The sequence below is a fragment of the Macaca mulatta genome, chromosome 4 (genome assembly GCF_049350105.2).
Source record: "Macaca mulatta isolate MMU2019108-1 chromosome 4, T2T-MMU8v2.0, whole genome shotgun sequence".
NCBI lineage: Eukaryota > Metazoa > Chordata > Mammalia > Primates > Cercopithecidae > Macaca > Macaca mulatta.
The window spans coordinates 167,436,691-167,451,748 of record NC_133409.1 but is presented as its reverse complement, the minus strand read 5'-3'; the positions used below and the strand labels follow the sequence as shown (position 1 = coordinate 167,451,748).

At 44.5% G+C, this 15,058-nt stretch overlaps 1 protein-coding gene across 2 annotated transcripts in view; it reads right to left on the bottom strand.

The window, feature by feature from the left end:
* Positions 1-5,359, bottom strand: part of DTNBP1 (dystrobrevin binding protein 1) — a 150,817-nt gene extending 145,458 nt beyond the window's left edge. For both annotated transcript variants that reach the window (XM_015135592.3, XM_015135593.3), the window contains exon 1: positions 5,134-5,359. In XM_015135592.3, coding sequence (XP_014991078.1) covers positions 5,134-5,189 — 56 coding nt within the window. In that variant the 5' untranslated portion in view covers positions 5,190-5,359. The remainder of the gene's footprint in view (positions 1-5,133) is intronic.
* Positions 5,360-15,058: the final 9,699 nt, after the last annotated feature.

Here is a 15,058-nt window from a genome sequence, read left to right as displayed (position 1 = left end):
TACCTGAAATAGTGCCTGCTACACAGTAAGCACTCAATAAATATTTGACAAATTAATTAAGCAAAGCATTTAAGATACTCTATTGTCAGGCACTAAACTTCCTTTCCAGCTTCATCTCCCAGGACTGCTTCCATCTCTGAAATGCGCTTATCCAAATCTATTGCAATTTCTCCTCATTCTTCAAGGCCTAGTTTTAGAAACCCCCTCCTCTTTGAAGCCTTCTGTAAATGTATCCTAACTAATGACTCTTCCTTCAGACTCACATACCACACTATTTGTATATTTAACATTCTGTTCATTCTGCTTTGCTTTACATCAGCACCAGTCTAGGGCATCTGGTGGGCAGAGACTGTTTTAATCACCTTTGTACCTGCAGGATCTGGCCCAATATATAGACACTGCTTAGGAAAGACTAGGAAAAACTGAGCATATGGGCTCTCAAATCTTTTTTTAGCTTCTAAGAAAAAGCACACTTTGAGTGCCCAGTCTAGTGTCTGGCACTGGCACTTAATAGGAACTCAGTAGATCTTTATTAAATCTATTAAATCAAGTTGAATATTAAGATTCTTTTCATTTTATTAAGAAGATGGTTAATCCTGGAAAAGTCAACATTTCAAGCAACACTTCACCATTTAACACATGGTGGTTTAGATGACTGGCTCCTCCCATTTTGTGCAGGTTTTGGTAGACACTACAAGGACAGAAGAAGAGAGAATGAGGACACCTCGCAAGGGTGGAGGTGGGGGGCAGGGGCGGAGGTGGGGGGCGGGGGCAGTGAGGGCTTTGAGGGAGAAACACCCACTGTCTAGTTGCAACAGTAGCAGGTTTTTTATCCCTAACCACAGGAACCCAGTGCATCACAAACAGGAAACACCAGCCTGTGACAGCCAGCTGTAAACCCATCAGTAAATCCGATTTTCAGTTCCCTGAAGGGTTTGCATGTCAAATACCTCAATCCTGAGGCCTTTGGTCATAACAGCTCAAAAGGTAAAAGTCAAAGACCAGAGTGGCTTCGAAGCATGTACTTCGGTATGTCCAAAAGTCTCCCCGAGAGCTCAAGCCAATCTCTGTAAAAAGGGATATTTTATGTGAACTCTCCAAAAAGCTCCAAGAATTCTGACTCAGTTAAAGCAAATTACAACTCACTTTAGGTGAGGAGAAAAGATCTTTGAGTGAAGCTCAGAACCAGTCTTCTTCAGTCTGTAGCCTTCAGCTGGCCTACCACCCAATTAAGGCAGAAAGAATGTGATGTAATCACTAGTTGTTCTCAATGTTGACATAATTGTTACTATGCATAAAAATTTACAAAAAAGGCCATAAGTCCATGGACAACCTAGAGTTCCTCCCAAACCACCAGTAATCTCTACACTGCCCTTAAAGAATAATGACCTTAAGCTGTACTTTTTCTAAGTTTGAACGGAATGTAGAAATTCATTCTCATTGGACATGATTTCACCACCAAGGTGACATTCTCTTATGAGACTGATAAGGAATCGTCCTATTTTACTAAAAATGAAAAAAAGTAAGTTTGTCTAGAGTTAGGGCCTTCATATGAGTTTTCAGAAAGTGAAAATGATCAGAGAAGCTCTGAAGAGAGGATGCTGCTCTGGGTGACAGCGGGCGGCTGGAGCTGCACTGGCCACATTGAAGGAGCCCAGAAATGCCTGAGGCCTTCCATTCAGTCCCTGGGCCAACCTGCACACCTGGCGTTTCCAATTATTTTAGAAGGCAGCTGCTCTGGTTTCCACACACTTGCTCTGCCACCAAGTGTTCTACAGAAACGCCAGGTCCAATGAAATAGCTCTGGGTGGCCGGGGTCATGTCTTTGTCATTTTTTTCTTTCTTTTTTAAGAGATGGGGTTTCTTTTTTTTTTTTTTTTGAGACGGAGTCTTGCTCTGTCGTCCAGTCTGGAGTGCAGTGGTGTGATCTCAGCTCACTGCAATCTCCGCCTCCTGGATTCAAGACACTCTCCTGCCTCAGCCTCCCAAGTAGCTGGGATTACAGACGCGCGCCACCATGGCCAGCTAATTTTTATATTTTTTAGTAGAGACGGGGTTTCACCACATTGGCCAGGCTGGTCTTGAACGCCTGACCTCGTGATCTGCCCGCTTCGGCCTCCCAAAGTGCTGAGATTACAGGCGTGAGTCACCATGCCCAGACAAGAGATGGGGTTTCTTTGTGTTGCCCAGGCTTGTCTTGAACTCCTGGGCTTAAGGGATCCTCCTGCCTCAGCCTCCCAAGTAGCTGGGACAACAAAATTGTTAGAAGATTCAATAAAGCTTCCCCATGTGGCTCTTTAACAGTCATCTGTTTCAAAAATTGGTTTTTAAACAAAATTAATGTGTGAAACTTATCTGATTTGGATTTGAACAAACCAACTGCAAAAAGTCATTTCTAAAAACAAAAGAAATCTGATTATGGACTGCATAATTGATAATATAAAAGAATTAGTGTTAATTTTATTAGCTGTGATATCAGCATTGCATTTATGTCATGTGTTTCTTTTTTAGCGATGCAGGTCATGCCTCTTTAATCTTTGAATTCCACATTACCAACATATAATAAACACATGAATCCTGTGTTTAGTGTCATCGTTTCTCCTCATGGCAAAAATATTCAGTTATGTAAAGTAGGTCAATCTCAAGCTGAATATGGAAAAGTTTAATCGAACAGATTAGGTGTAGGAAATCGAGGACCTGAAGAAAGTGAACATCAGGCACTAGAGGTACGGGTCTACTGGGAGACTGACATCACTTGGAGATGAGTTATTTCTCCACCAGGTGACAGGCTAATGGCACAGACAGTCCAGTGGTTTGTCAGCTGAAAGTGACGTGTACAGGAGAAAGCCAACAAAGGACCTAATGAAGCCCTCTCAGGATGTCTAGCTCCAAAATGGCCCCAGACTACGGCATCTTGAAGAAGTCAAGTCAGTTTCCAAGGGGTTCTAACCAGATCCCTTTGGCTTGTCTCTCCCTAACTAAACTCTAAACGTTTAGGGTTACCCTGATCTCCCAGGATGGTTTGTGCCCCGGCAGTCCAGAGCCCAGTCCAGAATCTACATTCCTGGGTAAAATGCCTTCTTACAAAGGTCAGGAGCATGAATGCTTCTGAGGCAACCATGTGACTTACAGAGTTATAGTAACTACAAGATGGGCTGTTATGCCATCAAGCAATTCCATGAAGTACTAACAGGTCACTCTCATGCTACAAATGGGCCATTTCAGCATCACACCAAAAGGTTTTCAATACAATAATTTACGCTCTGAAAAGAAGGTACTTTTACTAAATAGGAGAACAAAATGTAAGCATGCAAGCACACCCATCAGTGAATGACTCTGAGCATCCATAACTAACTTTCTAAACACCAAAATAACAAAAATGATTGACGGGTGTTAAGTGCTCAAGCGTTTGACAGTTTGCTGTTATTCAACGCCCAATACGCAAATAGTATTAACATTCTTGTCCAATAAGATAAAATTTTGGCTAACAATCTTTCTCATTAGAAATTCCAAACAAGGCTGGGAGCAGTGACTGATACCTATAATCCCACCACTTTAGGAAGCCTAGGAGGGAGGATCGCTTGCACCCAGGAGTTGGGGGCTGCAGTGAGCTATGATAGATAGCGCCACTGCACTCCAGCGTGGGCGACAGGGGGATACCTTGTCACTTTAAAAAAAAAGGGGGGGGGAGGGGTGGGCCGGGTACGTTGGCTCACGCCTGTAATCCCAGCACTTTGGGAGGCCGAGGCAAGCAGATCACAAGGTCAGGAGTTCGAGACCAGCCTGGCCAACACTGCGAAACCCGTCTCTACTAAAAAAATACAAAAAATTAGCCAGGCGTGGGGGTGGGTGCCTGTAGTCCCAGCTACTCGGGAGGTGGAGGCAGGAGAATTGCTTGAATCCGGGAGGCAGCGGTTGCAGTGAGCTGAGATCAGGCCACTGCACTTTGAGACAGAGCAAGGCTCCATCTCAAAAAAAAGGGGGGGGGGTGGGGAGGTGGGGGGATAGAAATTTAAAACAGTATGAGTGAAAATGCCTCACATTCAGTGCATCCTCCAACAGGATTTGTAAGCTAAAGTTGAAAGATCTTTTTCAAAGATCCTTTTCATTTTAAAGGAATGAAAAAATTAAAACGAATTACGCACTAAGTAACACTACTGACATAATGCTTACTTCGTGTTTTACATGTTAATTCATTAATCCTTGTAATAACCTTTTAAGTACCATCATTATCCCCATTTTGCAGTAGCGGAAACAGTACACTGAGGCAAGGCAGCTGAGTAACTACGTTTGGTTTAGTGGTTGAGCCAGGATGCCTAGGCAATGTGACGCCGGAGTCTCGGTCTGTGGTTCCCAGGCGTTGGTGCCCATTGGAATCCCCTGGGGATCTTTAAAACGCCGTCTCCAGGCACTATGGTTAACAGGTATGGGGTGAGACCTGGGCATCAGAACTCTGAAAGTTTCCCAGGTGATTCTAAGCAAAGTTTGGGAACCGCTGGGTATTAAAAGCATTCCTAGAGTTCTGTTGCTTTTCCTGCTTAAGAGTTCCTTCGCCGAGGCGCTGAGCTCACGGCAAAGGTAGAGAAAGAAAGCTAACGGGGAGGGGCGGCCAGCTTTGCCAAGGGTTAGGCCGCGGAGCCGAGCGTGAAAGCCGAGACGCGGCGCGGCGCGGAAGGCTCGGGCCGCAGGGTGCGCGCTGTTGCGCGGAGCGATCCGATCCAGGGAGGGCAGCGGGCTCAGCTCCAGGTGCGCACGAGCAGGTGTCAGCTGGGCCAAGGGGCGCAGGTCACTGTGCCGCGGGGACGGAAGCGGTGAGGCGCGCTGGCTTCTCACATGACTCCCCTCCAGGGCCCGGCTGATGCTGCCAGGAGGGGACCGCAGGGTCCCACACCCCCCGGGAGCTCCGCTACGCCGCCAAGCGCCTCCCGGTCCTGGGGGTGCGCGTCAGAGGCGGCCCGCAGGGACCTAAGTTACTTTGCGCCGCCCAACGCAAGAACGCCGGGAAGTTCGTTACTTTCCTCGGCGGGGCGGGGCGGGGCCCGGACCGAGGCGCGGGGAAGGCAGCGAGGCAGGGGCATCCCAGGCGCGGCCCGGCCCCCTCAGGTCCCTTTTCGTCGCCCACCGTATACCCACCCGGAGGTGAAATCCTGCTGCACGCTCAGCAGCCGCTCACGCAGGGTCTCCAGCATTGCCACCGCCGCCGGTCTCCTCTCCTCAGGCCTCGGGCTCCTGCTGCCTCTGTCGCCCCCCTGGGTCCCACGCCGCCCGCCCCGCGCCCCGCACTCCCACTGCCGGCCCCGCCCCCGGTCTGCTCCTCGCCTCCGCGCCGCAGCCCCAGCCCCTTCCGCGTTCCCGCCCCGCGCGCGCCAGGCTCGCGCAGCCGCAGTGGACTGCGCCCGGCTCGGGCTGCGGAAAAGGGGCGGGTCTTCCCCCGGCAGAGAGGGCCAGTACCTGCTCCGCTCCTTCCTAGCCCGCACCAGGCCTTCTCGTTTTTGTTTTGTTTTGTTTTGTTTTGTTTCTTTAAAATGGAAGCGGCATCATGAAAGGATGCTTTAGCTCGAAGCCTCCTTTGAGGGAAGTGTTGGCTTTTACGGTTTGGAAGAGAATTGGATCTATCTCTTGCATAGGCGATGTGCACAAATCATTGCATGGATTCTAGGTCCAGGATCTGACCCCACTGGCTTTACCTTGGATGAGTTAGTCAAATATTGAGCCTCGGTTTCTTCATTCATAAAATGGCAGTAATAGTCGGCTGTCTCGACATTCTTACTTTCCACTCTCTCTTTACCCCCTCAGGCTTTTGTGCTCTACACACCAAAGGTGATCGTCTTTCGCGAGGCACCAGTGACTTCCATGTTGCTGGTGCCTTTTATTACTTCTCTGTCCTGATTTTTTCTCTACCTCTCAGTGGCTCTCAACGCAGTTTATCATCCCATCCTTAAAACACATTCTTCTCTTGCTAAGCACTCCATACTTCCTCTCTCCCTTCCCCTCCACCCCTTCTCCTATTTTAATAGCCACTCCCAAGGCTACATGCCCAGCCTCCCAGCTCTTTTCCAGATGTGTTGTTCCATAGGTGAGTCTATCCATTACCATGCTGTAACTTCTGTCAAGGAATCGATGACTCCCACATCTCCATTCTCTGCCCTGTACTTCCTCCCTCTCCGTCAATTCATACCAGTTGCTTGCTCATGTAAGCATGTATACAACATGTATCCAAAAGGCATCTCAGACCAACCTACACAAAATTGAAAATTTCATTCATTGCACGTTCACCTTTAATCTGCTCATCCTGTATTTTCCATTTCAGGAAATGACACCACCATCCACCAAGTTGCTCAAGGTAAGACACTTGAAATCACCTCTGGTTCCCCTCTTTTCCTCATTCCCCATATTAACCCATCAAATCCAATCAACTCTACTCCTGACATATTTCTGGAACCTGCTCCTCTTTCTATATCTTCACTATATTTATTCTGGTCGAAGTCACCATCCTTTTTCAGTAGGAACACTGACAATTCTTCCAGATGCTACTGTTTTGCCGTGCACACCCCTATAATCCATCCTTGACACAGCAGCCCGAGAGAGTTATTTAAAAGATCAATTGGATCACGTTGCTCCCCTGCTTAAAATCTTCCAATTGCCTGCCGGGCACTTGGAATAAAATTCAAACTCCTTACCCCCTTAGCCCTAAAATTTGAACCTTTTCTGGCACTCTATCCAAATTGATTACTAGTCACCTATCATGTCCTTGACAATTAAGACATAATAGCCTCTTTTTTTTTTTTTTGGTATGTTCTTTGAAAATTCCAGGTTTATTTCCACCTGTAGTGTTTTCACAAACTTTTCTCCAAACTGTCCCTTGTCTGGCTCCTTATAAGAGTCACATCCTAAATAGCATCACATTAGATAGATTTTTCCTTACCATTCAAGTTACACACCCAGTCACTTCCTATCATGTAGCCTGTTTCTCAACTTAGTACACATTAGAAAATTTATTCAATAATTATTTGTTATTAATTTAGTTGTTTACAAATTTATTTTAAAGCCAAGACAAGGCATTCACCTCAGGTACAAAATTTACAGGAGCCAAAAAGCTCAGTAATCAAGATAAGTAATATTTTAATACGATATTTTAAAACTTCAAAATTAATGAAAAAAATCTGTGATGAACAAAATATCAAAATTTTAAATGCACAGGATCTGTTAGGGCTGGGATTGGATGAGGCCAGTAAGGTGGGTAGCACAAGTACAGGCCCTGATGTAAACTGCTGTCTTATTAAGCTTTGCATCCCCAGCATTGAAAACAGTGAATGGCACATAACAGACACCCAGTAAATGTTGTTTTGTTGCAGGAGTTAAATAAGATAAAGGACTTAGCTTGTAGCTGGGGAACTACCTCTTCCGCACTCTTGATGTTTTCTTCCGTGGGAAGGGAGCTCTTCTGCTAACATAAAGAAGTACCCAGCCTTTCCTGGTGGGGAAAAGGTGACTATGATGATTAGTGAGCTAGGAAGTCAGGAGCTCGGTCTCATCGTCCTTTCTTTTTGTTGAGTGAAAACTTCCAACAAAGAGCATTCATTCTGCTACCTAAGGACAGGCTTGAAGGGCAACCCCATGCTTTTTGTGACTGGGCACTAGAAGTTCTGCTTGCCCATGAATATAAGCCATGTGTTCCATCAGTCTTCCTAGAAATAAAAGTGATGTTTTGGCCTCTTTATGGTGACTCTATTGTTTTATTTCTCAGTTTGCTCAGACAAATAAGAAAGAGGAGTGCTGTTTATTGAGCCTTCTTCTACCTTTCAGAAACAGTGCCTGGTACAAAGCAAGTGATCAAATGATCAGAGACAGGTCCGTTATTATCTAATAGATTTGAAAACCACAAGTACTGGGAAATATAACGTATTTTTTCTTTTATTTAATTAAACTCTACACATAAGCTTTCAATTTACTAAGTTTCATACATTCCAACAAAGCACCAAATCCACTCAAAAAGACTCTTGCCTGTCACTAAAAAATAGCTTTACTGGTTGTGACTGATCATTTCTGTCTTGACCAATGCATTGTTTATTAGTCTGTGGCATGTTTGTGTTTGAGGTGCTTTCTGAACATTCTTAATCCCATCATGTCTATTAAATTCAAAAACAGTGAAAGTTTTAAAAGTGCTAATAAAAAGATAATTTATGATTTAAAAAGTAAATGTTAAAAAAAATTAGAAAATAACTACTGTTGTAAATGAGTTGCTCAGGAGGAATGATTAAGGACCAAGAGTTGAAGCAAATGACATGTCGTGTTTACATAAGTAACCTAGTTTCAGTCAGAAACTAGGAAGATGGATTGGCAAAATGAAAAAAAAAAAGAAAAAGAAAAAGAAAAGCTTTTAAGTACAGTTTGAGAACCAACATCAATATGGAAGCTATTGACCTAATCTTAATTCAGGAATTGGTTGAGAGTTGATTGTTGTTTGTTTGGGGTTTGTTTGTTTTGTTTTAAGACGGAGTCTGCCTCTGTCACCCAGGCTGGAGCACAGTGGTGCAATCTTGGCTCACTGCAGCCTCCACCTCCTGGGTTCAAGCGATTCTCCTGCCTCAACCTCCTGGGTAGCTGGGATTACAGGCTCCCGCCACCACGCCTGGCTAATTTTTGTATTTTTAGTAGAGACAGGGTTTCACTATGTTGGCCAGACTGGTCTCGAACTCCTGACCTCAAGTGATCTGCCTGCCTCGGCCTCCCAAAATGCTGAGATTACAGGCATGAGCCACCACGCCCAGCCGAGAGTTGATTTTTTGAGACCATATTAGTTGAGCCTAAGGAAATCTTTGGTGATACAACGTATGGGGCGAGCACCAAAGCTGCTAAGAAGTTCCCTGAAATAGTGTTTCCCTGACCAGCAGCAGCCGCATCATCTGGGAGCTGCTTGCAAAGGTAGAATCGTAGGCCCCAGCCGACCCTACTGAATCAGAATCTGAGTTTTATTAAGACCCCCCCAGGTGATTTTTATTCATGTTAACATTTGCGAAGCCCTACTCCCTGAGGAAAGGAAGTTTCCTGTCTCAACAGATTCTTGTTAGACACAAAGTGATAAATGAGGGTTTGGTGGAATTAGAACCACAGAGGAAGATGCTATTAAAGAAGGTGCTATAGAACCCAGAAAAGCGCATACCGTTTCATTGGCAGAGGTCTTTTAGAGTAATTGGAAAGGCACTATGGTTAATTGCTTTGCAGGAACCTGATTTAGATTTGTAAAGATATTTACAGTGTGTTGTTATCATTTGTGATTTTTTAAAAAAGCCAACATGTAAATATTTTTGATATCTTTGCTTTTCAAGAGTTTAATGGTTACAGAAGAATCCACGTGAGAGCTGTAAATGTTTCTTGTGAAGCAATGAGTATTTCTAAGAATGGGGTAAGCTAGACAAAGCTGGAAAGGTGATATCAGCACGGCATTTTGAAAAGAAAAGCAGAGACAGAAATCAGGGAGGTGAAGGAGGGGAATTCCAACCCGAGAGAGCAAAGATTAGAACGCAGCTGAAGAACAGGAGAAAAGTGGGCAGTTAGAGGATATCAAGGTCGGAAGACAGAAGCTATAATAATAGATTTAGACGGCAATCACTGTCGGGAGTGACAGCAAGGTTGAAAATGAGTATTTCACCTGAGCTGAGCGGAAAGAGCAGTAAAAGGATCTCAGCTGCATCTATTTGTGTTCCAAAATTGCATCCCACTGTCATAAAATGACTGAGGACCTAACCTTGTCTTTTCGCTCAGATGAAAAAAGAAGGCACTACACCATTGCATTAAAGGAGGAAAACGTTTATTTTTTAATATGTGTTTAGATCTATATGATCTATAAAGATACATTAGAGGAGGAAAACTTTTATTTTTTGTTAATCTGTGGTTGGATCTATATGGTCTATAAAATATCCATAAACAACCAAGTGACTCCATTCATCAAAGTGTAGGGACTCTCCATGAGTAAAGGCAACCAGGTTCTGCACTTTTACAAATAGATGGTTCCCCTAGAGAGAATATATTTCAGAAATCACATCTTCTGAACCACTATGCCATAGAAATATCTTTGTGTGGTAAAACTTAATAACAAACTGAAACTCTTTAGTAAGAATTAGTGGCCAAAAAAAAAAAAAAAGGTTTGAGACAATGACTACCTATAGCTAACTCTCAGGTCAATACATGCTGGTGGGGGAGCTGTAATAATTGATCATTATTAGGTTAAAATAATTGATGATTATAATTGCAGTTAAGTGATAGTTCTCAAGCCTGGGTGCACCTTCAAATCACATGGGGAGCATTTTAGAAGTACCAGTGCCTGGCCTCAACTCCCCCCAGAGCATCTGGTTTAACTGGTCTGAGGTGACCAGTCTCCTTCATATGGTTTAAAAGCTTCCCTGGTGATTCTAATGTGCAGGCAGGGCTGGGAACCACGGAGCTAAGCAGAGAGACTTAAGCTGCCCTGCAGGGGGAAGGCAACAATGACTTCAGCATCCGTGAACTTCAGGAGTCCAGGCTGTAGTTTGTCCTCACCTTTCCCAGCTCATTGAAACAGGCACTAGCTCCATCACTTCATTGTACCCAAGCCCCTGCAGCCTCCACTTCTGCTGGCTGATTCTGAAGGCAACAGTGTGAGGCAGGGGCAGAGGAGAAAGCTAAACTAGGCCTGGATAAGCGAGGCAGTAGCTGAGATGTGCTCGGGCTTCCCCAGGGGTTGTGTTTTGTTCTTTGTTTTTTTTGTTTTGTTTTGGTTTGGTTTTTTTCAAAAATACCTACTCAGCAAAGAGAGGAAATCCAAGGACCAACTGTGCCTGGAGACTTAGCCAGGCCTCCTGGAAATGGAAGACTCTTGTTGCCAGTGATGGGGTTCAGAACATACTACTCCAAAATATGGTACCTGGGCATTTGAGAAAACCACAGAAGCAGGTTTTGTCTGACACACGTCCCTTTCTCCCCTGAAGTAGGTCGTAAAACCCCAGACAGGATTTCCCGTCCTTGCCCTGTAGCAGGTCACATGAGCACTAGTACCCCATGTGAAAGTACCCCTCATTATACTTGGAAGAAAAGAGCCAAAGACCAAGAGATGCCAAGAAGAGTCTGAACAAACAAGTCTTGCTAAGTTTCCCTCTGTTTGTTACCACTAAGCCATACCTTTGTGTCTTCCTAGCAAACCTCTCCATGACTGTCCATTTTTCATCAAACCTAAGCATAAAAATACACAAGATTGCCTGTTCCTTTGGGTCTTCATTTCCTTATGAAGGCTCCCGTGTCACATTAAACTTAATAAATTTGTATGCTTTGCTCTTGTTCATCTTTTTGTTATAGGGGCCCCAGCCATGAACCTGAGATGGGAAGGAAAGCCATTTCTTCTCCCCTGTACCATTGGGAAAACAACAAAGCCTCTAGTATCCTAACAGGAGCTTTGGTAGCTATCATTCAGAGAAGCTGTCTTGTTTCCTCTCCGAGTGACTCCTCCAGTCCCATTTATCTTTCTGACTCTCCCTGCTTCTACTTTTTCCTCTTTCTACTCTGCTTTCCCATATAACATCGGCCACCTCATAGCTTCAGCTTAACAACTCCTCTCTCCAAGTCTCTTGGTTTCTGCCACTGCTACTGACTCTGCCCCTCCCTGGGCGATCAGAAGAAGGCTCTGAATGCTTTCCCCAGTCCCCTTCTACCCTAGAATGCCTCACATAAGCAAAATCCTTGTACCAGGCCCCTTCATGCTGTGCATGTCTGCCTGTATGCCAAGCACCACTCCCTGGCCAAGTCTACTGTGACCAGGGTTGCAGGGTCAAACCGTACAAAACACGGGCAAGAAGTGCTTTTGGCCTTTTTTCTCGCTTAGAAGGGGACTCTGAGGGGCTGTTTCTGCAAACTTGCAAGGGGGTGAATAAACCTATGATGGCTAGGTTTATACATTCGAGATAATGTATTCAGTGTATTACCTGGTAATGTTTTCACTTGTGTTGCTTCAATTCAGAGGTTTAGACAAAATAAATGGGAAGTTTTCAAACATTGCCTTTGTGATCTGCTGAGAATCTCAACAATGGAAGGAGGGAAGTAAAGTAGTTCTTATGTACAGAAATATTGGGTTCCGTTGCTTCTATGTATTATCTCTGTTTATACACAAATAGAAGTGAACAGATGTACCTGTTGTCTTAATAAACCATTTTTTATGCCAATGAGGAGTTTGTGGCATATACTGGATAGTCTAGTCCTCTGCTACCAGAATTCTGTTCTTGAAATGAGTCTGATTACTTTCCTCGTGCAACCCAAATTAGCACCACTCACCACCCACTGCTACCTAGGGAGGAAGCATGGCATTGAGGGGGAATTAGCTGATCGATGGAGGACTTTTAATAAAACCTCAACTTTTGAAAATAGTGGAAATGTCAAAGGTGAAACAGTATCTAAAAGCAGGATGCTCATCCTTCCTCCTACCCCCTTGTTCCACCTGGAGGCTGCAGTGAAGAGAAAACACGAGGCCATTAAGCAGAGCATGACAGGGAAAGGGAAGGGAAGAACACAGGCGCACACCCCATCTCCTGATTTCACATTGCTTCCTATTGTTCATCCCTCTGTCAGGCAAGGCTTTTCTCCTTACGGTTTTCTACAGTGTCACCTACTCAACAAAACCACATAGTTAAGGCCCCACCTATGCTGGGTACTCTACTAGATGCTGACATAGTAATGGTATTAATATAGTATTAAATTATTATTATACTAATGATGATGGCTATTATTTACTGAGACCTCCATAGTGCCAAACAGGATTCTAAGCACTCTGCACATATCATTTATCCCCTTTTACAGATTAGGAAATAAGGTCCTGCAAAACACATACCAATAAGGTACTGAAGAGCTTCTGATCTAGAGGTGAGACAATATCCACAAGGTGATTAGTGTTTTAAATATGGCTGTGACGAGCTGGGTGTGGTGGCATGTGCCTGTAGTTCTAGCTACTTGGGAGGCTGAGGTGGGACAATTGCTTGAGCCAGGGACGTCAAGGCTGCAATGAGCCATGATCATGCCACACATGATCTAGCCTGGGCAACACAGCGAGACCCTGTCTCAAAAAACATGAATAAATATGTCTGTGACTGCCCAGATGAAGAGTGACTCACCTTGTCTTCGCTTTGGAAGAAAGAGTCATCAAAGGGAGTCCATTGCTGGGACAGCCTTCAGAAATGTAAGTATCTCAGCACACACTCCTGGAAGGTGCCTGCAACTGGTATGGTGAGGTTTGGGCATCTGGGCCGGCCTCCAAAGCCAGCTAATGCCACCTGGTTATGTGAAAGTCAAGGCAGCTGAGCCAGTTCAGCCCCTCAAGCCTTTAGGAGGGTTAGCCAGGGCATCGCCTCCCTCACAGACTGGCAAGACCCTGAGGAAGGGGAGACAGAGAAGACAAAGAGTCCACCAGAGCAAGGCAAGAGTGGGCGATGCCCATGCCAGGCAACTAAGCCAGGTGCTCTGCCTCCTGGAAGAGAGTTGGGAGAGGGTTACATAGCCCTTGGCTGGAATCCAGCTGTGGAGACTGAGGGGGAGGTGGGCAGGGGACTCCCTTTCATGGGAGCAAGAGGCTTCCCAGGGTGCATGGGAATCAAAGACATGGGTGCGTGGAGGGTGAGCAGCCCTGGCTCTGAATGTGAAGAGGAGACAGGCTCTGGCTGGGAAATCTGTGTACCTGTTGGCCAATCTGAATACCCTGCTTCTCATTTAGTCATAGACATCACCACCAAATCCTCACCCAGCCTCACTTCCTCAAATCAGAGGACTAAGGCACTGCCTGTCTGTCAACTGTTGAAACAGGATAAATTGCATCTTGTAGGTTAGCCGTGGAGGAGTGGCAAGTCAGAAATGTGTTACTGTCCCCATGCCATCTTGCTCATACTCCAGCAGGGTAGTCTGGGAAGTGTGGGTCATGCCATTTTCTCTTCTTAAAATGCCTTGTCTATTCATAAGGAACCATAAACCATCCTGTCTTCATCTTTTAATATAGAATATTGCCACTAAATGTTTGTAATACTTTATTGCATTTTCATGATTGCAGCTCTAAATCAAATCAAATCTGGGAGCTTGTGCCACAGACCAAATGATATTCAGCTAAAGATCAGAGATCCAGCCTTCAAATTGGTCCCTCTTTCCCTCCTCACTGTCATTTCTTTATGTTCTTTTTGCATTTGAGGCAAATGCATTTCACCCAAACCTGAGGATGCATTCTGAGAGGGATGCGAGTTTCCATTAACTCCCTATTTAACATCCATCACTACATTTAACCTCTCATATAAAGTCCCCAGTTCTTTGCCCTAAAAATAGCTAGGGGCTGAAATGGGAATCAAAATGAGGATTAGTGTCAGCTGTGGTTTCAAGTATCAGAAATCCACTGATGGTAAATGCCAGTCAATTCCCCTTACTCTCCTTCTGCTTGCCTTCACATCCACCCTGCGGGGCTGCGTCCAGACACCTCCCCAGTCTTCCTAACCAGGATTCACCCACATTAATGAACACTAGATAGAAAAACCTCAGTGGAGTGCTACTTACCCTTTAAAAATTTCTGGAAAATTGGTCAATTTTCCTTTGGAAATTTGACCTTGCACAAATCTTTTGTAAAATAAAATTATAGGCTTCCTGTCAACAAACCCGATACAATGTGCCTTACCAACTCTTAATATAAATGCAAAACTGCAATGATTTAGGCTACATATATCCTGATGAAATGAAACTTTAAGTTCTAGCAATTTAAAATAACACACCAAAGTCTTTTGTTCATTTCTCACAAAATCTAAACACATAGACACACACATTCACACCACACATTATTTAAAGAAGTAGAAAGAAGTGGGTTGCAATAGAATTCTCTGCATTGGTATTCACGTCTTTTTATTTAAACTTAATGGGGTCATGGCAATGTGGATTTTTTTAAACTTAGTTTATTGTGACCTACTGATACTTGAGTTCTACGTCTTCTATTTTGCCCAGCAGTGAAATTAAGCTTTTCATTTCCAGATGGTAAATGAATGGCACAGTTCTTAGTTGTGAACTTTAGCTT